At 39.5% G+C, this 26,308-nt stretch overlaps 1 protein-coding gene across 11 annotated transcripts in view; it reads right to left on the reverse strand.

Annotated features, from left to right (window-relative positions):
* The window catches only part of LOC128703278 (transmembrane ascorbate-dependent reductase CYB561), a 234,613-nt gene that overhangs the window by 27,559 nt on the left and 180,746 nt on the right, over nt 1-26,308 (reverse strand). For 7 of the 11 annotated variants that reach the window (XM_070103341.1, XM_070103336.1, XM_070103335.1 and 4 more), the window contains 3 exons: nt 9,917-10,038; nt 9,314-9,451; nt 1,538-1,746 (listed from right to left, as the gene is read on the reverse strand). In XM_070103341.1, coding sequence (XP_069959442.1) covers nt 1,538-1,746; nt 9,314-9,451; nt 9,917-10,038 — 469 coding nt within the window. Of the gene's footprint in view, nt 1-1,537; nt 1,747-9,313; nt 9,452-9,916; nt 10,039-17,900; nt 18,050-26,308 lie in introns of those variants that run through there. The other 4 variants (XM_070103346.1, XM_070103339.1, XM_070103340.1 and 1 more) reach the window with 3 other exon arrangements.

Raw genomic sequence — 26,308 nt, forward strand, 5'->3', positions numbered from 1 at the left:
CCCAAGAGCACAGTGTCATCAGCAAAGAGCAGCTGTGACAACTCCCACCCTGTGTGTGATTCTTTATCTTTTAACTCCACGCCTCTTGCCAAGACCCTCGCATTTACTTCTCTTACAACCCCATCTATAAATATATTAAACAACCACGGTGACATCACACATCCTTGTCTAAGGCCTACTTTTACTGGGAAAAAATTTCCCTCTTTTCTACATACTCTAACTTGAGCCTCACTATCCTCGTAAAAACTCTTCACTGCTTTCAGTAACCTACCTCCTACACCATACACTTGCAACATCTGCCACATTGCCCCCCTATCCACCCTGTCATACGCCTTTTCCAAATCCATAAATGCCACAAAGACCTCTTTAGCCTTATCTAAATACTGTTCACTTATATGTTTCACTGTAAACACCTGGTCCACACACCCCCTACCTTTCCTAAAGCCTCCTTGTTCATCTGCTATCCTATTCTCCGTCTTACTCTTAATTCTTTCAATTATAACTCTACCATACACTTTACCAGGTACACTCAACAGACTTATCCCCCTATAATTTTTGCACTCTCTTTTATCCCCTTTGCCTTTATACAAAGGAACTATGCATGCTCTCTGCCAATCCCTAGGTACCTTACCCTCTTCCATACATTTATTAAATAATTGCACCAACCACTCCAAAACTATATCCCCACCTGCTTTTAACATTTCTATCTTTATCCCATCAATCCCGGCTGCCTTACCCCCTTTCATTTTACCTACTGCCTCACGAACTTCCCCCACACTCACAACTGGCTCTTCCTCACTCCTACAAGATGTTATTCCTCCTTGCCCTATACACGAAATCACAGCTTCCCTATCTTCATCAACATTTAACAATTCCTCAAAATATTCCCTCCATCTTCCCAATACCTCTAACTCTCCATTTAATAACTCTCCTCTCCTATTTTTAACTGACAAATCCATTTGTTCTCTAGGCTTCCTTAACTTGTTAATCTCACTCCAAAACTTTTTCTTATTTTCAACAAAATTTGTTGATAACAGCTCACCCACTCTCTCATTTGCTCTCTTTTTACATTGCTTCACCACTCTCTTAACCTCTCTCTTTTTCTCCATATACTCTTCCCTCCTTGCATCACTTCTACTTTGTAAAACTTCTCATATGCTAACTTTTTCTCCCTTACTACTCTCTTTACATCATCATTCCACCAATCGCTCCTCTTCCCTCCTGCACCCACTTTCCTGTAACCACAAACTTCTGCTGAACACTCTAACACTACATTTTTAAACCTACCCCATACCTCTTCGACCCCATTGCCTATGCTCTCATTAGCCCATCTATCCTCCAATAGCTGTTTATATCTTACCCTAACTGCCTCCTCTTTTAGTTTATAAACCTTCACCTCTCTCTTCCCTGATGCTTCTATTCTCCTTGTATCCCATCTACCTTTTACTCTCAGTGTAGCTACAACTAGAAAGTGATCTGATATATCTGTGGCATGAAAATCCTTATGGATTAATTAACATTCACAGATGTAGCATACCTGACATGCAAATAATATGACAGTGCAGAGTCCAACCCATGAGTGCAGGCTGTACATGTTAGGAATTGGTGGGTGGCTCTTATTGTGGAAATCAAATACAGCTACAAGCCCAACAATGGAGAAAATGAAGGCACTCAGTTGTATCAGCATGTGTAGGATCTTCAGCTTTTTCTTCTTCTCAGAACGAAATCCTCGGTAGATCATAGCCCCTGGAATGTATTGACATTATTGCAAAAAACATTTTAAATTCTGAATTGAAGTCTTTCTTTTTTGAGTCACCCTGCCTTGGTGGGAAACAGCCAATGTGTTAAAAAAAAATGAGATTTAAACACCAACATGCCTTATAAAACTTAACATACAAGAACATCCATATACAATTATAACACTATTTAGTAGCTGTTATACTTAAAATATATTACTGCAGATTCTCCTCGCTTAACAACAGAGTTCCATTTCTAAGACCATGTCAGTAAACAAATTTATCACTAAGTGAGGAGCATACTACTACATGTATAATGGTAGTGGGTTTGTGTCATCCATCTTTGATACTGTTTTAAGGTCACCTTTGCACCATTTATAACACAACTGGTATATTTTTAAATGTTTATACAGTAGTGTAGTATATATTGTAATAAACAGAATAGAGGAAATCAGTTCTAATATACATTACTTAGGTATGCATACTGGTCAGGGAGTCCGTCTTAAGTCCGAGTCATTGATAAACGAGTACGTTGCTAAGTGAGGAAAGGCTGTATTAATGTAGAAAATTCTTAGTTACTTATTTTGACAAATGAAGCAGGAAACTAATGCACAACTAAGCTGAAGATTCTGTTTTACAGTACAACTCACTTATACAATAGTTTGATTACTGATGCATATAGCATCAGTAATCAAACTGATATAAAGTCATGAAACATTATGTAATTACTGTATAACAACTCAGCTGCAATAATTCTATTTCTTGGTAAGAAATTGTAGAGAATCCTGCGATTCTCCAGACGACCGTTAAAACCTTACCCCAGGTGAGGGGGGGGTTAGGGAGAAGAGACTATGCCATAGATGGGGGATACCATCATTCTGTATCTACTTAATTTCTAAGACTTAGCTTAGTAACAAGGCCTCCACAGGCTGTATTATACATTACTACTAACACTTATTTAGGCTAGATTAGTCATTTCAGCTTAACATAGTATAGTCTCTCCTCACTTAACAACGGAGTTCCATTCCTAAGACCACGTCGGTAAATTACTTCGTCGCTAAGTGAGGAGCATACTATAATGGTAGTGGGTTTGTGTCGACTATCTGTGATACTGTTTTAATGTCACCTTTGCACCATTTATAACATTTCTGGTATATATTTCTAAATGTTTATACAGTAGTGTACTGTATATTGTAATAAACAGAATAGAGGAACTGAACTCTAATATACATTATTTAGGTATGCTTACTGGTCAGAGAGTCAGTCATAAGTCCAAGTTGTCGGTAAACGAGTACGTCGCTAAGTGAGGAGAGGCTGTAATTACACTGCCCACAAATGCACTGTTGTGAAGGCTTACTCAGCCCTGTAACAACTTAAGACAGTATTACCAAGGCTGGCTCCTCCTCAGGAAAATTAATGTATAGAAAAAGAATAAAAACTGACAAACATAAACACTTCATTATTTAGAAAATATAAAATATAAAACACTTAAATATGAAATATTAATCCTACATTAAAGAAAATGAAAAATGGAAAATATAAATGATAACTGAATTCAACGCTAATATAAATGTATATAAAACGTGGGTGTCTGGTGTTGGTGACACTGCGTGTTGTTGAAATCGTAGCCGTTGCTGGTGATGGGAGGGGGGGGATCGCAGGTGTTGATGACAACCCACCGGCTCATTCTTCACAGATTTTCTAGCTTTCAATAATCCTTCCAGATGACAGGAAAGCAGGTTTTCTCCACTACAATGATGAGGGGTTATATCCTGCTACTTGCATACACAAACAGGTAAGTGGATCAAAATTTGGGACATCTCAGAACGTGAGTCCGTCTCCTTCAATTCTACTCGTTGATTGGCAGGTGACCCTCTCTGTCATCCAAGCTGGAAAGATAGACAGGTTACCCACTGCTTAAGAAATCACTCTCCATGATAAGTACAATACCTAAAAGACATGGTGATCATTACAACAGTCAACTTAGAGCAAGACTGAAAGGACTAAGTTTATTGGTCAAAAGTGAAGCTTTCAACCAATAAATCCACTAGAATACAAGGCAGGCATGTACTTACAGTAGTGCTGGGAGCTGTGAGTCTAGTGATTACTGTTTGGACCGGAGCCCCACACGTCACCTTTCGGGGGGGGGGGGGGGAAGGGATAGCGGGAGCTAGACTGACCCTACCTTAAAAAGCAGCCGGCAAACAAAATATCACGTTAGGGGTGGGGGGGGAAAAGGCGGGAATAGTGGGAGCTAGACTTACCTTACCTTAACAAGTAGCCGGCAAGCAAACTATCACTTTCGGGGAGGGGGAAAAAGGGTGGGGGGGAATAGCGGGAGCTGGACTTGCCCTACCTTAATTTTAACAAGTAGCCAGCAATGAAACTATTGTTACTATATACTCCCTCGCTACTCCTATCTATTGAACTTTTCCCTCACACTGTAGACACTACCTTTCCCACCAACAGCTGCCACACTAGGCTTGGATGGCCTAGGGACGCAGTCACACTCAAGCAGTGATCGAGGCAAGCCACTTACCCACAACCACACAGTGAAATAATTCATTACCTTACACGACCCAAATTGTCTCATCACGACCGGAATCTCGTAGCTGGAACAGGAAATTGCAGGACTCAACAGGTAGTTCTCAGGTATTCCCAGCCCCCAACACTACCACACGAGTATTGGCGAATGCATACAGGTTGTACACACATGCACAGGGGTAGCCACTACCATGGCCAGAGACTTACCATTGCAACTGTCTGATATTGCACACTGCCTTCTGTGTAGCATAGAGGTATGTACCCATTACTTTCAGTTAATCTAGGATGAGGTGGCAGGTCCTAGGCTGGATTCAAGACTGAACAGAGACCACTAACACAACAGTCATAACCCCCACAGCCTCTATTCTACACAGAAATAACCAGCTAAAAGTACTGAATTATAATCTAAAGTGAGGCCAACACTCCAAATCAGTATACATGTCACTGATATTTTGGTAGACAACATTTTTTTCCCCACACATGATAAAGCGTGTTCTTCTTTCTTCTTTCAACGTACCGGCAGCAACCCACCAAAGCAGGGGGACCCAAAAAGAAAAACATAAGTTTCTCTTTTCAACTTCAGTAATGTATACAGGAGAAGGAGTTACTAACTCCTTGCTCCCAGCATTTTCGTTGCCACTTACGACACCCATGGCTTACGGAGGAAGAATTCTGTTCCACTTCCCCATGGAGATAATGCGTGTTATATAATATATTTCAAGTCAAATTGTATAGTAACTGAGTACATTTAAATCTAAGTTAATGAAGCCTATTTTCTAATTACAGGTCAGCCATCATTAATCCAGCATCATTGGGACCTGTAGTTTGCCGGATTAGTGAGTTTGCCAGATTACAGAGTGGTTAATTAACCTATCAATAAAGAGACTGCTACATCTTCCTCATTTTCATCACTGCTTTTTCCTCCACTGGCTTGCTGCTGTGGATTTGCAACCATCTGCATAATTTCTAAGTCAGTATAATGATGAAATTTGGGTCAGTATAATGATGAAATTTGAAATTATGCTAGCCAAAATTAGTGCCAGATTACTGATGGAACTGGGTAACTGATTACCAAATTAGTGATGGCCAACCTGTACTACAATTTTAACTCAATCTGTAGCTGACAAAAATATTTTGCTGAATAAGTGTGATATTATACCTATGGTTTCACATTTTATTCCATGTGGTGTTTTCTTAGGATCCAAATGGTATGCAACTCCTCAAATATAGATGAAATAAGAAGCAACAGAACAAGCTTGGTTTGGGACACCTTACTTATACCTTAACACAATACAGTGGACCCTCCCTTTTCGTTGGGCGCTGTTTTCGTGAATTTCAATTATCTCCGACTTTTTTTTCATAAAAAATATTGGCCCAGTTTTTGTTACTTTCCTCCATTCTCACCGGTGGCATGGAACATGTCAGTGTGCCCACGGGAACACAACCTCCCACACACCCATTCTGAGGCAGTGTCGCTTTGTTTCTCAGTAACTGAACATTATCCTGCGAGGTCATAGGAAACATTTTGTAATAATTCATTGTTTTTGGCACTTGTTTATTCTGTTTGACTACTAAATAAGCCACCATGGGCCCAAAGAAAGCTGCTAGTTTCAGTCCTTTGGTAAAGGTGAGGAACACGACAGAATTAAAGAAAAAGATTGTAGAAAAATACGAAAGTGGTGGTGGTAGAGGGTGGTAGTGATAGTGGTAGAGGATGGTAGTGATGGTGGTAGAGGATGGTAGTGATGGTGGTAGAGAGTGGTAGTGGTTATGATGATGGTAGAGGGTGGTAGTGATGGTTGTATAGGGTAGAACTGCAAGAGCTCTCTGGACAGTTTTTTTGTGCAACAGGGGTCCAGTGACTCAAACTGATCCTAGTGCCATTAACCCTTTCAGGGTCGACAGGCCCTCTCCCAGACTTGTTCTCAGGGTCAAGAAATTAAAAAAAAAAAAAAAAAAAATATCAAAGACTCATCAATAACAAGCTTCCTGAGGGGATAAAAATACATACTGAATTTCTCTTTCAGGTACACAAACACATTCCTAATCTTATATAACCTGTCATTTCTGTCAGGCCTGGTTTTGTCTGAGAAGTGAAGCATACGTAATAGTAGCACAAATCGATTCACTTGTATTATATCACTGAATCCTGGGGTTGCAATCAGGCAGTCTGTTGACCGGTATGATTTGACATTGTGCTTATACACATGTGGCATAAGCATTATTGTGGCAAAGAAAAGATACATCTCAGCCACAGTTGTCTCCTTCCACTGGTGTAGACGTGATTTTGGTGAAAGTATTGTGTTTGCCATCGTGTAGTCGAAGTATGTGTTGCTTTCCCTGACAATTTCCATCAGGGGTTCGTCAAAGAATAACTCGAAACATTCTAGTTCAGTGGCATTGTTCCCAAGTGTACAAGATGGTCGTATTCCACTTTGACTTTCATCAAACTGATGGGGAGTGGGAACAAAATTGTCAGCTTCCTGCCAATCCCAGGTGCAGTCTGCTGGTGGGTACTGGATATTGACAGGTGGTTATGGTTGTGGAGGTTGGTGTGGTGGGTGGGTGGGGGATGGTGGCCTTTGTTGTAGATCAGCTGAGGCAGTGGCATGGGTGGCAGCATGGCCCACTGTTGATGCCTCACAGCCGGCACCACCACTACCACCACTATGCACATTTTCCATCCCAATTGCAACACTATCATCTTCATTTTCACTATCTGTTCCTGTTGTACAGCCACGGGATGTACTCCAAGATGTACTCCTTCCCCTTGGATAGCATATGGCACACTACCAGAGCGCATATAGCGTCGTATACACTGACGCTTCACTGGAGAATACAGTGGACCCCCGGTTAACGATTTTAATCCGTGCAAGAGGGCTCATCGTTATGCGAAATAATCGTTATGCGAATTAATTTTCCCCATAAGAAATAATGGAAATAAAATTAATCCGTGCAAGACGCCCAAAAGTATGAAAAAAAATTTTTTTTACCACATGAAATGTTAATTTTAATACACACAAACTGAAAAAGGCATGCACAATTACATGACACTTACTTTTATTGAAGATCTGGTGATGATTGATGGGATGGGAGGAGGGGAGAGCATTATCTTCTTACTGTTTAGAAGGGGAATCCCCTTCCATTAGGACTTGAGGTAGCAAGTCCTTTTCTGGGGTTACTTCCCTTCTTCTTTTAATGCCACTAGGACCAGCTTCAGAGTCACTGGACCTCTGTCGCACAACAAATCTGTCCATAGAGCTCTGTACCTCCCGTTTCTTCAAGACTTTCCTAAAATGGGCCATAACATTGTCATTGAAATAGTCACAAGCACGGCTTGCAACAGCTGTGTCAGGGTGATTTTCATCTATAAAGGTTTGCAGTTCAAACCACTCTGCACACATTTCCTTAATCTTTGAAGTAGGCACAATGGATTCCACAACTGGCATAGGCTTCTCAGGGTTAGCCCCAAACCCTTCAAAATCTTTCTTAATTTCCATACTAATTCTCACCCTTTTTACCACAGGGTTGGCACTAGAAGCTTTCTTGGGGCCCATGGTCACTTATTTTCCAGAAACACCACCGAAAACACTGTAATAATACGAAATATTCCGAGTGTATGCTTGGATGTTACCGCGGAGGCTGGCTGGTAAACAATGGGACGGCCGGCACATGTGAGGGCACATTGGACGCGTCTCGGACGAAAATCGGTATGCGGGTTTTTAATCGGTATGCGGGGCAAAAATTTTGCGATAAAAGTAATCGTTATGCGGAAAAATCGCTATGCGATGCCATCGTTATGCGGGGGTCCACTGTATTCCACTTCGCTATCGCTACTAGAACTGTTTTCAAGAGCTTGTGGTTCATATTCACTATCACTATCACCACCAATGCTCAGATATTAGTCCGGGATATGGGAAAATAGGAGTTTCCTCTTTCATTCTGGTACAACTGAACGTGAACAAGATGGCCCAGCAGCAGAGGTGGAAGGCTGAGGGTCGTCTGGGTTTTTCCTCACTATTACTGATATCATGGTCATTAGTTTCAGTCAAAACCTCATCAAAACCTTGAAACTCATCTTCACTGGCACTTCCATCTGTATTAGAACTGTCACTGGGGAACAAAAGTGTACCAATTCGCCGAGGAGTGAGGAGTTTCTTACTGCAAGGCATGGTAAACAAGGTCTACTAAAACGGCATTCCCACAATGCGCCACTGGGTCCCAGATTTTCTTCTACCGCGCACACCGACCACACCCATTCTCTCACATCTAGGCCTACCAGCCTTTTCCCGCATGATTTGAAGGCGCTAGAATTTACGCGTACTAGTACGTCAATAACCCTGGTGCATAAGCCATACTAGTACGTCGGAAACCCTGAAAGAGTTAAAAAACATAGAAAGGAAGTAATCCAGGATAAGGACTTGGTACTTGAAGTATTTATGGAAGGGGATTCCCCTTCTAAACAATAATCAGTCCTCCCTCTCCCCTCCTCCCTTTCTTCCATACACCAACAAGAGTCTGCAGTAAAGGTAAGTGTTAAATGTTCATTTATACATGTTAGTGCTTTATATTTGTCATTCTTTTCTGTATGTAAATCTATATTTAATCTCAAAAAAAATATTTTTTTGTTAATACTTTTGGGAGTCTGGAACAGATTAATTGGATTTACATTATTTTTTATGGGGAAAATGGTTTCAGTTTTCGTAAATTTCACATTTCATCATACTCTCTGGAACAGATTAATGACGAAAAGAGAGGGTCCACTGTACTAATTTTGCAATGTTTCTACAACATGAGTTTTGCAATTATAAATACAAGATTTAATTTGTTGGATAAGTGTAAAGGCTGTAATGACTTTATATAATATTAATCACACATAATACAGCAATGTAATAAACTTCAGCTAAATACCAGTAATTACCTTATTATCCTAGTAAAGTATCTTTATTATAAATCACTGACCCTTTCATTACCTTTAAGTCAGCAAAGATTGTATTTAAAATAAATTTAGAGAATGAGAAGAAATCACTCACCATTGGCATAAAAGAAGACCAATCCAAGTGTCATTAAAAAAGGATGCCAATTGAACTGCAGCGTGGGGTCATTGAACCAAGCAAACCCTCCACGGAAATAACCGCACCAAACCCCTACCAGCACTACAGACAGAATACCTAGAGAGGTGAAGTAATACCAAGCAGATTACAGTCTTCTTAATGAAATTCTTAAATTGCTTGTGTAATGGGTGATACGCTTTAACAGTACTGAAATTGAAGAGTGTTTCACTGATCAAAGTACAGTACTCCTCTATGACTAAAAATAAATATGACCTATGTTACATGTTATGCGTATCAAATATGACCAAGAATGAATGACAATTCTGAATTATTCAAGCTGCTAAAGTCAAGTACAGTACAGTACGTATAGGTTTATTTACGACAAGCATATTTAACTTGGCTAATACCATATAAGTAGTACAATAACTACTATTTTTCTGGAGCAAAACTGCTAACAATCAAATTTATTAATATTGCATTACTTCAAAACACAAATTCTCAATTAAGGCCAAAATATAAACAAAGTGCTAAATATCAAAATTATGAAATTAATTACCATCAACTAACAAAATGACAACTTACCTACAACTTGAGAAAGTGTAAAGAGTTTCGTGAAAAAAGGAATGTGCTGCGCCTCATTCTCCATCTCATCCAGGATTCCTCGACCAATGAGGGAGCCTTCTTCTCCAGTGTCCCAGTCTCTCCTAAAAAAAAATTAAGGATCATTAGTAATGGAGTATGATGCAAAGTTTTTATTTTACACTTTACTGTTCCGAATAAGAGCTGTTATCCTTCTCAGCTTATGTGAAGGCCGTGGTTTGGTGGCAAAAGCTCTCTCTTCACACGGTGAGGGTCTGGGTTTGATTCCCGGTGAAGGGGTGGAAACATTGGATGCGTTTCCTTACATCAGTTGTCTACGTTCACCCATCAGTAAAATGGGTCCCTGGGTGTTAGTAGACTGGTGCAGGTTGCATCCTGGGACAAAACTGACCTAATTTGCCTGGAATGCTCTGCACAACAAGCAGCTTTCTGTATAGCAGTATGTCACTGATGTCAGCTAGGCCTGTATACCTTGTACATGTACTTGTATTATTATTATTATTGTGGAGAAATTTTCTCGAGGAGGGGGGTATCAGCCCCCTTCAGCCCCTTTCAGCCCTGAGGGGCCCAGCCCTCTCAGAAGGGGCAAGCGTCTTGTTTACTGCTACAGTGGGTAATTGATCACAGATGCCGTACGAGTATGCGACGTGGTCAAGTTGACCTCTGCTCCTTGCAGTGCAGTGTTGCAAAGTGTAGTTTAATAAGAGACAGTACATCTCTTACTTTAGCAGGACAATTAAGGAAAATCCTGCTCCCACTTTATTACCATAGTAAAGATAGTGGACATTGTTGTCTATGCTTAAGACAGCAAGAAGCAAACAATTTGCTTTGCTTCATCGAGGAAGTGGCAAGGAAGCAAAAGTACTAGGTCAGCATTTTTTTTGTGCAAGGGGCAGTGGCGGCATGGGGCGCTGTGGCATCTTCAGATTACTTTCGACTCTACTGAGAGTGACACCGACGCCAGGATAACCAACAAAGAATGATCTGTGCGTTAGTGTGAACAAAGTATCTCATAAAACACAATAAACACTTAAGAGAAGTGTGATCAGCTTCTTTAGTGATAAGATTGTGAACAATAAAGACAAATCTTGTGGAACATAGTGTACCAGTGTGCGTTTTCCTAGACTATGGAAGACGTGGACATCCAAGGACACTTCAGCTTCTATCAAGTCACCGATATCTGTCGAAGGTGTGAAGAACACCATAGCTCACGCTACAAGAGCAAGGTAGGTTACGAATTTCCTGTAGTACGGGGGACTGCGCAGTTCTTGAGTCGCAAGGAGTTTGTAATCAACTTATAGTCGGCAGTAAGGGGCGGACTTTTGAGTCCACACAAGTAAGTTTGTCAGCCATCAGTGAATGAAATATGCTGACATAACACCCCCTAGGGGTAATTTATAATCTTACAAATTATAAATCTTTACAGCCCGATGAGAGATGACTTCGACAGCTTCTCAAGACCTCGTCTGCAGGGGCGGCTGTGCAGGCGATGAGTTGTCTTTCTAAGTTAAGTACAAACTCTTTAAACTTAACTGGTAATGCCATTTCTCAACAATTATTATTATTGTATTTACTACCCCTTCCCCCCTCCCAAGAATATCCCTCACAAGAGATGACTAATGCCCAGGTACATATTTACTGCCAGGTAATCTGGGTAACAGTGTAAGTAAACATACCTACCCAACCTAGGTTATTTTTGTGCTGAATCCTGCATACAAGAAAAAGTATTTCGAGTTTTTCAATTTCAATAATGACTTGTCTACTTTTCTCTCCAAGACCGAGTTAAATCAGATAATGCATCATACACTGCTTTCCATTACTTTAACCAGTATAGTATCCCTTTTTTGCTCCAGATGAAGTCTGGAACCTTAAAGAAGTTATGCTAACCTATTTGTGGTTGCAGGAGCCGAGTCTCTCAACTTGCCATTTTTCAGATTCAGACCTTCCTAGCTTTGTGTGCTATATCATACCTGCTCTTAAAACTATGTAGAGGGAGCATATTTCTGTAGCTCACATCTTTGATTATTGAATAAAACATGTGCAGCACTTGGCTATCTTCACTGCTGAAACATTTTATCTGCACAACAGGCTTCATCAACAGAATACAAATAAATATAACACTGGACACAGTAGTAGTAGTTTTGAGCCGCTCATTCCTTTAGTTGTGCGAGGGGATGGTCAATCCCTCAAGCCTAAAGCAGAGGCATGTGGCCAGACCTTGTATACCAGAGATTAAGGGAGGTGAAGCAGCTTGAGGGATGACCACCACTTAATGCTGAGGGACTGATCACTTCAAAACTATTACTGTATTGTAAGTTTTATTCAACTGAAGAAGCCTGTTGTGCAGGATACATTTTGGCAATAAAGATATCCAAGTGTTGAATGTGTCTTATTCAGCAATCTGTCAGTATTGTATACGTATTCTCAATATATTTACAGCTTCAATTAATTTTTAATGTTATGTTTCTGGACCACATTCTCTCGAGGCACTGCTTTAAATTCACATCACTCATTATCCTTCCAGGATATTTCAGGAGGTTATGGTTTATTGGAGCCCAGTTAATGTATTTACTGCTGAAGCTGAATCTGTTGAAAATGCCATAATAAGCATTTGTGTTTGGCTAGTGTGTCAACTTCAATTACACTGTGGTGAAGGTTTGCTGTACTGGGTACCTTTATGTTCTGAACCATATCTCATTATTTGTGACTACAAGATTAAGAGTATTTTCTAGTTAAGCTAGCTCTATGATTTGCCGAATTAAGGCAAATTTATCAAGAACCTTAAGTTTCATCTGAACTACTTTCACATCATTCATTCATTTGTAGGTGTCTAACGGAAATCACTAAGCAACAAGACGTTTAGGGCCAAGTGTGAAGGATTTTCAAAGTATTTAGCTTTGAGTAGCTGGTCTCCGAACTGCTGGTAAGTTGTATCTGGGCGGTTAATATACAAGTGTACAATAGATTTTGATTTTCACTTCTCACTGCCAAAACTTCAACCACACCATCTGTGGTGTTAACCCTTTGAGGGTCGACAGGCCCTCTCCGAAACTCGTTCTCAGGGTCGGCCAAATTTCAAAAAAAAAAAAAATTATTTTTTCTTATGAAAAAATAGAGTTTTTTTTTCTAAACATTATAGGATAAACAAAAAAAATTTACCATCAATACTTACGGAGATATGGATGCATGAAGTTTGCAGAAAATGAGCCGCGTATGGCAACAGCGGCGACTGCCGCTCACCCGGTAAACTTTAGTTTACTTGTATTTGAAGGTTTGTTGTTTTTTTGACTATTTTATTTTTTCACATAACTTATGTGGCCTGTGAGACCAAAATAAGGTGCAATGTACATATATACACTCGTTGTATACAACACAATAAGCACACAAACATAATTATCAATATATTGTTTACAAAACTTGTTTACAAAAACAAACAATACAAAACATTGTTTATTATTATTGTTCTATAATATATATACCAATATACAGTCACTGAACATATTCCTATTAGTTCTGCAGCTTGTGGAACTCTGAAACATGGTGTCATACACAATGGTGTTTTATCTTTCTCCCTCATTCTATCTCTTTCAATCTGTCTCTCTCTTTCTATCTGTCTATCTATCTCTGTCTCACAGGTACACATAAATACAAGTATACATAGTATAAATTACCTAGGATAACCCAAGAAATCCAGACAAAGTGCTATACTCTGCTTGAAGATGTGAGTAAAAATGATGACACAGTCTTGTGGCTCTCTGAGACAGAGAGCTAGACGGATAGACAGATAGACAGGGAGCTTGACAGACAGACAAATAGACAGACAGAAATGTTAGTGTACCAGTACCAGTGTACTAGTGTTCCACCCTCCTCCTCCTCTTCTTCCTCTTCCTCCTCTTCCCCCTACTCTTCCTCATACTCTTCCTCTTCCTCCTCTTCCTCTTCCTCCTCCTCTTCCTCCTCCTCCTCTTCTTCCTCTTCCTCCTACTCTTCCTCCTCCTCCTCTTCTTCCTCTTCCTCCTCTTCCCCCTAATCTTCCTCGTACTATTCCTCTTCCTCCTCCTCTTCCTCTTATTCCTCTTCCTCCTACTCTTCCTCTTCCTTCTCCTCCTCTTCCTCCTCCTCCTCTTCCTCCTCCTCCTCTTCCCCCTACTCCTTCTCCTCCTTGTCCATAGTGTAAATTACAAGGAGTCCGCAGCTGTCAAAGTGACATATTGGCTCATTACTCTTTCCCCCTCGGCCTGTCAAAACAATGGGGTCGGATGCTGCTTCCCCTCCTCCATTCTATCTAATTATCTTTCTCCCTCATTCTATCTGTCTGTCTATCTCTGTCTCACAGGTACACATAAATACAAGAATACATGGTATAAATTACCTAGGATAACCCAAGAAACCCAGACAAAGTGCTATACTCTGCTTGAAGATGTGAGTAAAAGTGATGACGCAGTCTTGTGGCTCTCTGAGACAGAGAGCTAGATGGATAGACAGGGAGCTTGACAGACAGGCAAATAGACAGACAGAAATGTTAGTATACCAGCAAAAACAAAGGGAGGGCGATGTTCATCTCATCTTTTGGCATCAGCTCTACCCTCATTTACCCTCATCAAATGTCAGCACTTATCAGATGTTATCTCCCCTTATCTTGTTACTGTCATGGGTGAACATTTATTATTACATATTATTATTATTACCTATTATTATTATTATGTATTATTATTATTATTATTATTATTATGTATTATTATTATTATGTATTATTATTATGTATTATTGTTATCATTACGTATTCTTCTTCTTCCTCCTCCTCCTCCTCCTCCTCCTCTTCCTCCTCTTCTTCCTCCTCCTCCTCCTCCTCCTCCTCCTCTTCTTCTTCCTCCTCCTCCTCCTCCTCCTCCTCCTCTGCCTCCTCCTCCTCTTGCCTCCTCCTCCTCTTGCCTCCTCCTCCTCTTGCCTCCTCCTCCTCTGCCTCCTCCTCCTCCTCCTCCATTCTTGGAACAAGTTTGAAGATCTTGTAGTTCATAATCACTATCATTATCATCACCAATGCTCACATCTGAGTCTGGGATTTTGGGAAATAGGAGTTTCCTCTTTGATTCTGGTACAACTGAATGACGGCCCAAGTTTCCTCTTTGATTCTGGTACAACTGAATGACGGCCCAGCACCAGAGGTGGAAGGCTGTGGGTTGTCTGGGTTTTCCTCACTATTACCCATATTATGGTCATTAGTTTCGGTCAAAACCTCACCAGAACCTTGAAACTCATCTTCACTGTCACTTCCATCTGTATTAGAACTGTCACTGGGGAACAAAAGTGTCCCAATTCGCCGAGGAGTGAGGAACTTCTTACCACAGGGCACGGTGGAAATTGTGTACTATGATGGCATTCCCACAATGCACCACTGGGTCCCAGATTTTTTTCCTACTGCGCACACCCACCACACAGACCCATTCTCTCACATCTAGGCTTATCAGCCTTTTCCTGTGAGATTTGAGGCCGCTAGAATTTATGCGTACTAGTACGACAAAAACCCCTACGCGTAAGACGTACTAGTACGACGAAAACCCTCAAAGGGTTAATCAGCTCTATGCAAATAAGTGAATTTACAGACTAATCTTCCTTAGTAGCCTGTTTGGTTTCCTCTATGCAGATTGTACCCAGGTATCCATATTTTGTTTTCTAAGTAATAGTCTTTAATGTGAGTGTGTGAATTTGTAAGCATTGCATGTGACTTAGAGAAGTCTATAATAAACTGTATTTTGTTGCTTTTATTTGGCTGAAGACCTCGTATGCTTGCAAAAAACAAAATAGTTGACGAAATATGTGGCTCTGAAATGGCAGCTATTGGCTATCTAATTCAGCATGGCTAAATACAGTTCTTTAAACTCTATACCATTTTTTTATTACTGACAAAAAGTCTTTCTGAAGTGTGTATACTTGTGAGGACAAAAAACCCACAACTTTCACATCACATTTTCTGACCTATACTTTCCCTACAGGTGTAGGACTATTTTGTAATTTTTTCAATCTCGGATATAATGCTGCTGAATAGAGATCCTTTATTTTTTTTATTCTGTTTACAAAATGAATACTAACACCTACTGTCCCTGTTCACCCAACAGCATTAGGGTACCTGACTGCTGGGTGACTTGCGGGTTGCATCCTGATGAAGAGGACCTGACCCCCAATGGAAATACGTCACAGATTGGCTTTCTTGGGTTATCCTGGATTACTAACATTCCAGGTTAATAGTCCACAAAGTTATCTACATTCAGAATGAACTACATGATGCGACAGAGCTGTCATGACACGAGTTTTGATGGTTTATTCATCTCACTTTAATCAGTGCAAGTGTGTGATTGTTTTGGGTTTGCCTAGCCTGAGCAGCTATTATGACCCCTTATCTAAATGATGATGCTTTGTAAATTTAGATGCTATCTAAATAATGATTTTAATCTAAATTATGACACTGCTTGGATGTACTATACAAGCTGTAATTTTGTGTATTTTATGTACTTGAAAAAGCTAATTTGTGATGAAACACTAACAATACCCTTATCCAACACATAACCAAAAAAGTATCCAAAACGGTTGGGATCCTCTCCAAGATACGATACTACGTGCCACAAACTGCCCTTCTCACACTATACCATTCACTTATATATCCATACCTCACCTATGCTATCTGTGCTTGGGGTTCAACTGCAGTAACACACCTAAAGCCAATAATAACCCAACAAAAAGCTGCAGTAAGAATAATCACTAAATCCCATCCCTGGCAACACACCCCACCACTCTTCATAGATCTAAACTTACTCCCTGTTCAGTACATCCACACTTACTACTGTGCAATCTACATCTACAGGACCTTAAATTCCAAAATTAACCTTGACCTAAAACGCTTTCTTGATAGTTTTGACAGAACCCACAAGCATAACACCAGACACAAACATCTCTGACATTCCCCGTGTCCGACTAAACCTTTACAAAAATTCAATGTATGTCAAAGGGCCTAAAATCTGGAACACCCTACCTGAAAACTCTAGAAGTGCAGACACATTAATCACCTTCAAAACTACCATTAGAAAACATCTTATCTCCCTGATACACCCTGTCAACTAATTACACGAATACCACCTGGTGGTTCACACTTACACTCACTCACCCATTTGACCATAAACAGAAATATCAATCTCAATCTTAAAATAATGAATCCCAACTAGTCATAAGTTGGCCTGTGATACTCCAATACTGAAACTACGTATTGTGCCAAAACAAAAGCATTCACATTGCTAAACTCACAAACTAGTATTTAGTCACTTAGCCATAATACCAACTTACCTCATAATTTGTAATATTTTAAATTTAAGATCTAATCTAAGTCTGCCCGAAATGCCTAGCCATGCTAGGTGTTCTAGTGGTACACTCTGTAATTATTATTTTACTACATATAAACCACACAATAACCAAATTCTGTAAACTCAGCATTGTAATCCTTATAGAGAATAAACTTTGAATTTGAATAAAAACTGCTCTTCAATCACTGTGCTGTCAGTATTTCCATTTTTCTGGAGGTATGGATACCTGGAGGTTAGTGAAAGGGTTTTGCTCTGAAGAAGGGGAGCAAAGCTTCCCTTCAGAAGAGCAAACCTCATTACCCTTCTCCCATTCTCCAGGTGCTGCAATGCCCTTGTGGGTTTAACACTACCCTCAATGAATACAATAACTTTCTTATTATTCTTATAACTGTAGTTAACTGCATAAGAAGTCGTACTTAACAGTATGTCTAGATCTTAAGTAACATTTAGGAATTAGTATTAGTTTTGCCCAAAATGCATTGCAAAATTAGTGGGTTTTTGTGCCTGCCAATGTTTTATTTTGTGTAAACTACAAAATTTGTACTGCATAAAGAAACTAAAATTGCACTGTATTCTAATAATTTTCATAGCTGGAAAAATTGCACTTCACTTACCTGGGTTGTTTAGGAGACATCAACATTTTATATGTTGGGTTGTATCTCCTGGGACTAAGATTTTCTTGATACACTGATACTGTACTTAGCACATTAATTGTGTAACTTTTTAAAATATTGTACTACCACACTGAAATCTGAGTAAGAAATTGTCAGAAAATTCACAATGCTGAAATTGTTGTACGAATCTTGAAAAAATAAATGAAAACAAGTTTTATGATAATTATTTCAATACAAATATACTGTAGAAAAAAAAATTATGCCTCTTCATACATAATACTACATAGAGCCTCTCCTCACTTAGCGGCGTACTCGTTTACAGATGCCTCAGACTTACGACGGGAGCTCTGACCAGTATTTCTACTTAAATAATTTATATTGGAGCTGATTTCCTCAATTCTGTTTATTACAATATACAGTACAGTGGACCCTCGGGTAAAAGCTTCATCGGTTAGCGCCAAAATCGGCTAACAGCTCGCTTTGGCATAAAAATATTGGCTCGGCTAATGCCAAATAATTTGGTTAAGGGCTTTCATCTCGAACATGTCCGCGTAGCCTGAGCGGGCCCGGCCATTCCATAACTCCGTGTACAGCCAGTGTGCCATTGTTTACAAAGCCAGTGAGGATGATTCCTTGCGTACATGTGATATATTTTGTATTATTCCATTGTTTTTAGTGCTTGTAACTGCTAAATAAGCCACCATGGGCCCCAAGAAAGCTTCTAGTGCCAACAGTGTGGTAAAAACAGTGAGGTGTAGTATCAAATTAAAGAAAGAGATAATCACAAAGAACAAGAGTGGAGTGCGTATCTTGGAGTTAGAAAGGTAATAGTATAACGAACCCCATTCAACCATCACTACTATCTTGGCCAACAAAAAGGCAATCAAGAAAGCTGTTGTTGCGAAAGGTGCAAGTATGCTTACAAAACAGAGATCACAAATAATTGAAGATGTGGAGAGACTTATTGGTGTGGATAAATGAGAAACAATTATCAGTGTTTCTCAGTCAATACTATGTGAAAAGGCAAGGCAGCTGCATGCAGATCTCGTTAAGAAAATGCCTCCAAATAGTGCTGTTATTGATGAATTTAAGGCCAGCAAAGGCTGGTTTGAGAGATTTAAGAATCATAGTGGCATACACAGTGTGATAAGGCATGGTGAGGCTGAAAATTCTGACAAAAACGTGGCTGAAAAATATGTGCAGGACTTTTAGTAGTACACAGACACTGAAAAATTAAAACCCCAACAAGTGTTCAATTGTGACAAATCAGGCCTGTTTTGGAAGAAAATGCCAGACAGGACCTACATTACTCAGGAGGAAAAGGCACTCCCAGGACACAAGCCTATGAAAGACATGCTAACTCTAATGTTTTGTAGTAATGCTAGTGGTGATTGCAAAGTGAAGCCTTTACTCATGTATAACTCAAACTCCCAGTGTTTTCAAGAAAAACAACGTCATCAAGACTAAATTGTATGTGATGCGGAGAGCAAACAGTAAGGCATGGGTCACTAGGGACATTTTCCTGGACTGGTTCTATGACATGTTTGGCCCCACTGTGAAAAAGTACCTCCTGGAAAATAAATTGTCACTCAAGTGCCTCCTGGTAATGGACAACGTTCCTGCTCATCCTCACGACTTGCACGAGCAAATTGAGGGGGAGCTGAACTTTATCAAAGTGAAGTTTTTGCCACCTAATACCACTCCCTCCTCTCCTCCAGCCCATGGACCAGCAGGTCATTTCCCAGCCCATGGACCAGCAGGTCATTTCAAATCTCAAAAAAACTGTACACCAAAGCAGTGTTTCAAAAGTGCTTTGAAGTGACCTCAGACACTGAATTGACCCTAAGAATTCTGGAAAGATCACTTCAGTATCCTCAGTTGCATAAACCTTATAGGTAAGGCTTGGGAGGGAGTGACTTGCAGAACTTTGAACTCAGCCTAGAGAAAATTGTGGCCACAATGTGTACAAGAGAGGGATTTTGAAGGGTTTGGGGCTAACCCTCAGGAGACTCTGCCAGCTGTGGAATCTATTGTGGCATTAGGGAAGTCCATGGGGCTGGAGGTTAGTGGCGAGGATGTGGAAGTGTTGGTGGAGGACGACGACGGAGAGCTAACCACTACAGAGCTGCAAGAGCTTCAGGTGCAACAGCAACAGATCACAGCTCAGGAATATTCTTCAGAGGAGGAGGAAGAGAGACGGAGGAAGTTGCCTTCGTCAAAGATTAAGGAAATGTGTACGATGTGGACAAAGTTGCAAGCATTTATGGATGAATATTATCCTGACAGCTGTTGCAAGCCATACTGGCAATATGTACAATGACACTCCTGTGTTCCATTTTAGGGAAATCTTAAAGGGACGCGAGAAACAGAGCTCTCTGGACAAATATTTTGTGCGACAGGGGTTCAGTGACTCAAGTTGTTCTCAGTGGCATTAAAAAACCAAGAAGGGAGGTAACCCCAGAAAAAGACTTGTTACCTGAAGTCTTTATGGAAGGGGATTCCCCTTCCAAACAATAGAACACCTTCATCCTCTCCCTTCCTCCCGTCTCATCACTCATCAACAAGTCCACAATAAAGATAAATGTCATTTCAGTAGTGTTTATTGTGCATGTATCATTGTTTTCTGTGTAGGGAAATGTATATTTCATGTAAAAAAAATTATTTTGTTTAATACTTTTGGGTGTCTGGAACGGATCAATTGGATTTCCATTATTTCTTATGGGGAAAATTAATTCGGCTAAAGGCTAGCTTTCTGGAATGAATTAAAGGCATTACCCGAGGGTCCACTGTACACTGCTGTATAAACATTTAAAAATACATATACCAGAAATGTTATAAATGGTGTAAGGGTGACATTATAACAATATCAAAGACGGTTGACACAAATCCACTACCATTATAGTATGCTCCTCATTTAGCGACAAATTCATTTACCGACAGGGTCTTAGGTCCCTATCTCCATCGTTAAGCGAGGAGAGGTTGTACTGTACATATTTGCCTATGAATCCAATAAGAGTTTAGCACATTTTTATTTTAATAATAATAATAAAAATAATTTTAAATTTGTATGAACAAAAATACAGAAGTGTTTATACTGTACTGTATTTACAGAAATAAAAAATGACAACAAATAATGCATATCTCAGAACAGAGCCAGCTGAAGTTAACTGACACTGATTCTTAAACATCTTAATGTATCTTGTTAACCTGTACAAACTATACAATTGTTATATATGATAGTGGTATATTGTAACGAAATTTCATTCTTCACTGTTTTGCATTTCCAAGCTTACAATCTCATACACTATAGAGTACAGGCCAGTAAGGGCAACTGTGGTGAATGAAGAAATTATTTTACCATGACTAACAATAATGAACACTTATGCGGCCAAAGGACTTTGTCCGTTGTTTAGAAATCTACTGACTCGGCAGATTTTGTCCCACATTTCCGAAGTTCGTTGAATGGATGGGTTACTGTACTCACACACTAAGCTATCAGTGAACTAATTGTTAAGGCATTATCTCTCAGCTCTACAGCTCACCCACTAAAGCTTTCCCATTCTAAAGTATAAAACTCTGTGGCAAGCAGTTTCTGCAAATGTGGATGAAGCCTTTTTCATAGAGTTGTGGAACACAAGAATAGACATGAATAAATGGTTTATAAAAACCAACAAGACGATTACTGAAACACTTGTGCAACATTTGGATGTCTTTATTCTGGAAATGTTTCACAAGAAAGTGGGCTCCTCAATCCAATGCAGAGAAAGGTGGAAGATGGGGAGGAGTGCGAGGTAATCAGTCCCTCAGCCTGGAGTCGATATCAGTAAGGAACACACCGACTCCAGGATAAGGGACCGATTACCTCAAACTCCTCATCTTCCACCTATCTCTGCACTGGACTGAAGAACCCACTTTCTTGCAAAAACGTTTCCAAAATAAAGACATCCAAATGCTGCACAAGTGATTCAATTTCGAAATGAGATGCTCTTTCCCCAGAAGGTGCTAATGCCAAAGCAATTCATTCCTTCAGAAATCAGTAGAGAAACACTTTCCAAATACATGTATAGTTTTTAACTAGTTTCAGTCCACTCCAAGTACTGGCCACTGCCCACCTGAGAAATTCCAGAACAATGGCCATGGCCAATTTTTTTTTATGCAGTTATGGTATCCCCCCCTCCCCTATTTCTCACTAGCAGTGACCAGAGTAGAGGGTGGGGGAAGAGCCTTCAGCTTTATTTTTGCCTCGGCCATCAAATAACTCCTGGCATACAATGGTTTAAATTTATGTTTAAAAACATGTTTCTAACTAACTTTGGGATGTTGAATTCAAATGTGAACTTATTTTTGCTCTATGAACAATAATAAAAAATAATAAACAAAAACTAATAAATAATATTAAAGTAATAATATACAGTAAGAACATAAGAACGAAGGAACACTGCAGAAGGCCTACTGGCCCATGCGAGGCAGGTCCAAGTCCCTACCGGCTTAAGCCAATGCACCCAACCTAGTCAGGTCAGGTCACATTGAGTTAAGGGAGGAACACGGCAACCGACCTGTTAGCACAAGCTATCAGGTCTAACTCACACCCACCCACATCTACTCATGTATTTATCCAACCTATTTTTAAAGCTACACAACGTTCTGGCCTCTATAACGGTACTTGGGAGTTTGTTCCACTCATCCACAACTCTATTACCAAACCAGTACTTTCCTATATCCCTCCTGAATCTGAATTTTTCCAACTTAAAACCATTGCTGCGAGTCCTGTCTAGGCTAGATATTTTCAGCACACTATTTACATCCCCTTTATTTATTCCTGTCTTCCACTTATAAACCTCAATCATATCCCCCCTGATTCTACGTCTTTCTAGAGAGTGCAGTTTCAGGGCCCTTAGTCTATCCTCATAGGGAAGGTTTCTGATACATGGGATCATCTTTGTCATCCTCCTTTGTACATTTTCCAGAGAATTTATATCCATTCTGTAATACGGTGACCAAAACTGTGCAGCATAATCTAAATGAGGCCTAACCAAGGATGTATAGAGTTGAAGAACAACCTGAGGACTCCTATTATTTATGCTTCTTGATATGAAGCCAAGGATTCTATTAGCTTTATTGCGAACACTTATGCACTGTTGTCTTGGTTTCAGATTACTGCTAACCAGAACTCCTAAATCTTTTTCGCAATCCGTAATATTAAGATCTACATTATTTAGTTTATATGTGGCATGGTTATTGTCCTGTCCAACATTAAAAATAATACATAATAATAATAATGATAATATTCAGTAAACAATAATGATGACAATAAGAGGAATACCCTAGAAGCTTGGCAAAGCTTCCATTTGAGAATGCAATTAAAGCTGATTCAGTACAACAACCACTTCGCCTTAATACCCATGTGTAATATATACTCCAAGAAGAATATTAACACAGGTAAATTTATTCAATCATGGCAGAGGAGCCAGAATGCAGGGAAATCTATGAACTACAGTAACTGTTATTAACAGTATCTATTAATAAAAAGTGCAGATAGGAAAGTCAGAATTTTTGCCCACACAGACTATCTACTGAGAACTTTCTACCTCCCTCTAGATTAAGGACTATCATGTATTATCTAGGTGTAAGAGGAAGGGTTAGTAAAGCTAGAGGTTCTCTCCCCACAACGCAAATTAAACTAGAGTGAACACACCAATTATACAACACAATTCTAATTACGATTTAATTTACACATTTTTGGGTGCCCTCAATGGAAATATGTCGCAATGAGTTTTCTTGAAAACTGACATGTACAACAACTGGGTATCTTTACTGTATAGATGTTTCTCCTACCCCTTCAGTCTTCAGTTTTTGTCCCCGTATTGCAATGGTTTTTAACCCTTAAACTGTCCAAACAGATCGACATTCAAATCCGTAGTGCTCCAAAAGTAGATCTACGTTTTTTTTTTTTTTTTTACATATTTTCAAATATAACCAAAAAATGTAGATAAAAGTGTTTTTACACATTTTCAAATGTAAAAAAAAAAAAAGATTACATTTTTTACATACTTTCAAATTTTAAAAAAACGTAGATCTACGTTTGGACAGTTTAAGGGTTAATACTTGACGTGCTGTTGGAGTGTGAGCAAAGTAACATTTATGAAGGGATTCAGGGAAACCGGCAGGCCGGACTTGAGTCCTGGAGATGGGAAGTACAGTGCCTGCACTCTGAAGGTGTGTTAATGTTGCAGTTTAAAAACTGTAGTGTAAAACACCCTTCTGGCAAGACAGTGATGGAGTGAATGATGGCGAGTTTTTTCTTTTTCGGGCCACCCTGCCTTGGTGGGAATCTGCCAGTGTGTTAATAAATATTGCAATGAAAATGGCACTGGTGAGCACAACATCCACATAATAAAGATACCTAGTAATTATGATAATGTTATACAATACCGATAAGTTGATAGGTAAGACACGGCAAATGTTAGGTATCTTTATTCCGAGATGATCATCTTCATCTTCATCTTCATCATCATCTTCATCATCATCTTCTTCATCATCTTCTTCATCTTCTTCATCATCTTCTTCATCATCTTCATCATCTTCATCATCTTCTTCATCATCTTCATCATCATCTTCATCATCTTCTTCATCTTCATCATCTTCATCTTCTTCATCTTCATCATCTTCATCTTCATCTTCTTCTTCATCTTCATCATCTTCATCTTCTTCATCTTCATCTTCATCATCATCATCATCATCTTCATCTTCATCATCATCATCATCTTCTTCATCTTCTTCATCTTCATCTTCTTCATCATCTTCATCTTCTTCTTCATCTTCTTCATCATCTTCATCTTCATCATCTTCATCTTCATCATCTTCATCATCTTCTTCTTCATCATCATCTTCTTCATCATCTTCATCATCTTCTTCATCTTCATCTTCATCATCTTCTTCATCATCTTCATCTTCTTCTTCATCTTCTTCATCATCTTCATCTTCATCATCTTCATCTTCATCATCATCTTCATCATCTTCATCTTCATCATCATCTTCATCATCTTCATCTTCTTCATCTTCATCTTCTTCATCATCTTCATCATCATCATCTTCATCTTCATCATCTTCATCTTCATCTTCATCATCTTCTTCATCTTCATCTTCTTCTTTTCAGTAACTTGCTTGATAGAACCAACAGTCCTATACTATACAAACTTCGAACTTCGCTGCCTAAAGCTAAATTTCCACGGTAAACTGACGTGATTTGAAAACAGTGGCTAGCCTAGGGCAGTAGCGACGAGAAAGTTGGAAACAATACATTAATGTACCATGTGGAGATCTATGTATGCGGACCACAACACTGCGCCTCCATAGACAGTTTGGTTGAAATAATTTAAAGGTCACAATACCGAGGCTGGAATAATATACAACTAACCTACACATTAAAAAAGGCCCTTAAGGCCGCAAGTCACTTATACACCATTGCGAATAACTGCACCCGAATAACTGAATACACTCAACGAATCAACGTATGAATCTGTTAAGACTAACTTTTCAGAATATACTAATTCACTCACTCACTGCAGAAACCGAGAAACAAGCAACGCAGCTAGGATGATGATGAGTGCGTATGATACAGCAAAGGCCAAAACGGAGCAAAAGTTAATACAACGCCACACGAGAAAAAGAAAACATTTGGAAAGAATTGCGTGACAAAAGTGAAGTGCGACGTTGACGCAGAATGACAAAAGATGCGAATCGATTAGCGAAATATTCGAAAAGGTCTTTACAAAAACAAGTGGAGAACAACCGACAGCCATTACTGTCGGAACACATCAACAGGTACTGGAGATCAACACAATAACAGTCGTGAAACTAATAAATGAGCTGTTAGAATATAACAGGTACTGGAGATCACAACAATAACAGTAGTGACGATACTACTAAATGAGCTGAATGTAACAAAAGCAACGGAACCATATCAACCAGGCTGTGATGGACATATAGGCCAGCGGGCCGCCAGCAGCAACAGGCTGGCTTTGGCAGTAAAAAAAAAAACTCGAAACTAATCAAAAGTTTATATCAAAGTCGTGCTGAGAAACGGTGACAAAACAAATATGTGACCTAACAGCAAAGATATTCAATCAGGACAGCTGTCACTTAACTGGAAAAAAAGTAATTCTGGTCCCCATATATATAAAAAAAAGGGGGGGAAAAACTAAGAGGCCCCGAATCACAGGTCTTACATGCATACTGTCAAAATTTCTGGAGAAGATAGTAAGGAAGAGGATGCCAAGACACAAAGATGATTTGAAGAAAACCCTCACTGATTTTGCTATGGAATATATCCTGTTATACGAGTTGGCTGGAATTCTACGACCGAGTCCAGGATAAAGCAAGATAGACATGGCTGAATCGTCTGCATT

This window comes from Cherax quadricarinatus, chromosome 85 (assembly GCF_038502225.1).
Source record: "Cherax quadricarinatus isolate ZL_2023a chromosome 85, ASM3850222v1, whole genome shotgun sequence".
Classification (NCBI taxonomy): domain Eukaryota; kingdom Metazoa; phylum Arthropoda; class Malacostraca; order Decapoda; family Parastacidae; genus Cherax; species Cherax quadricarinatus.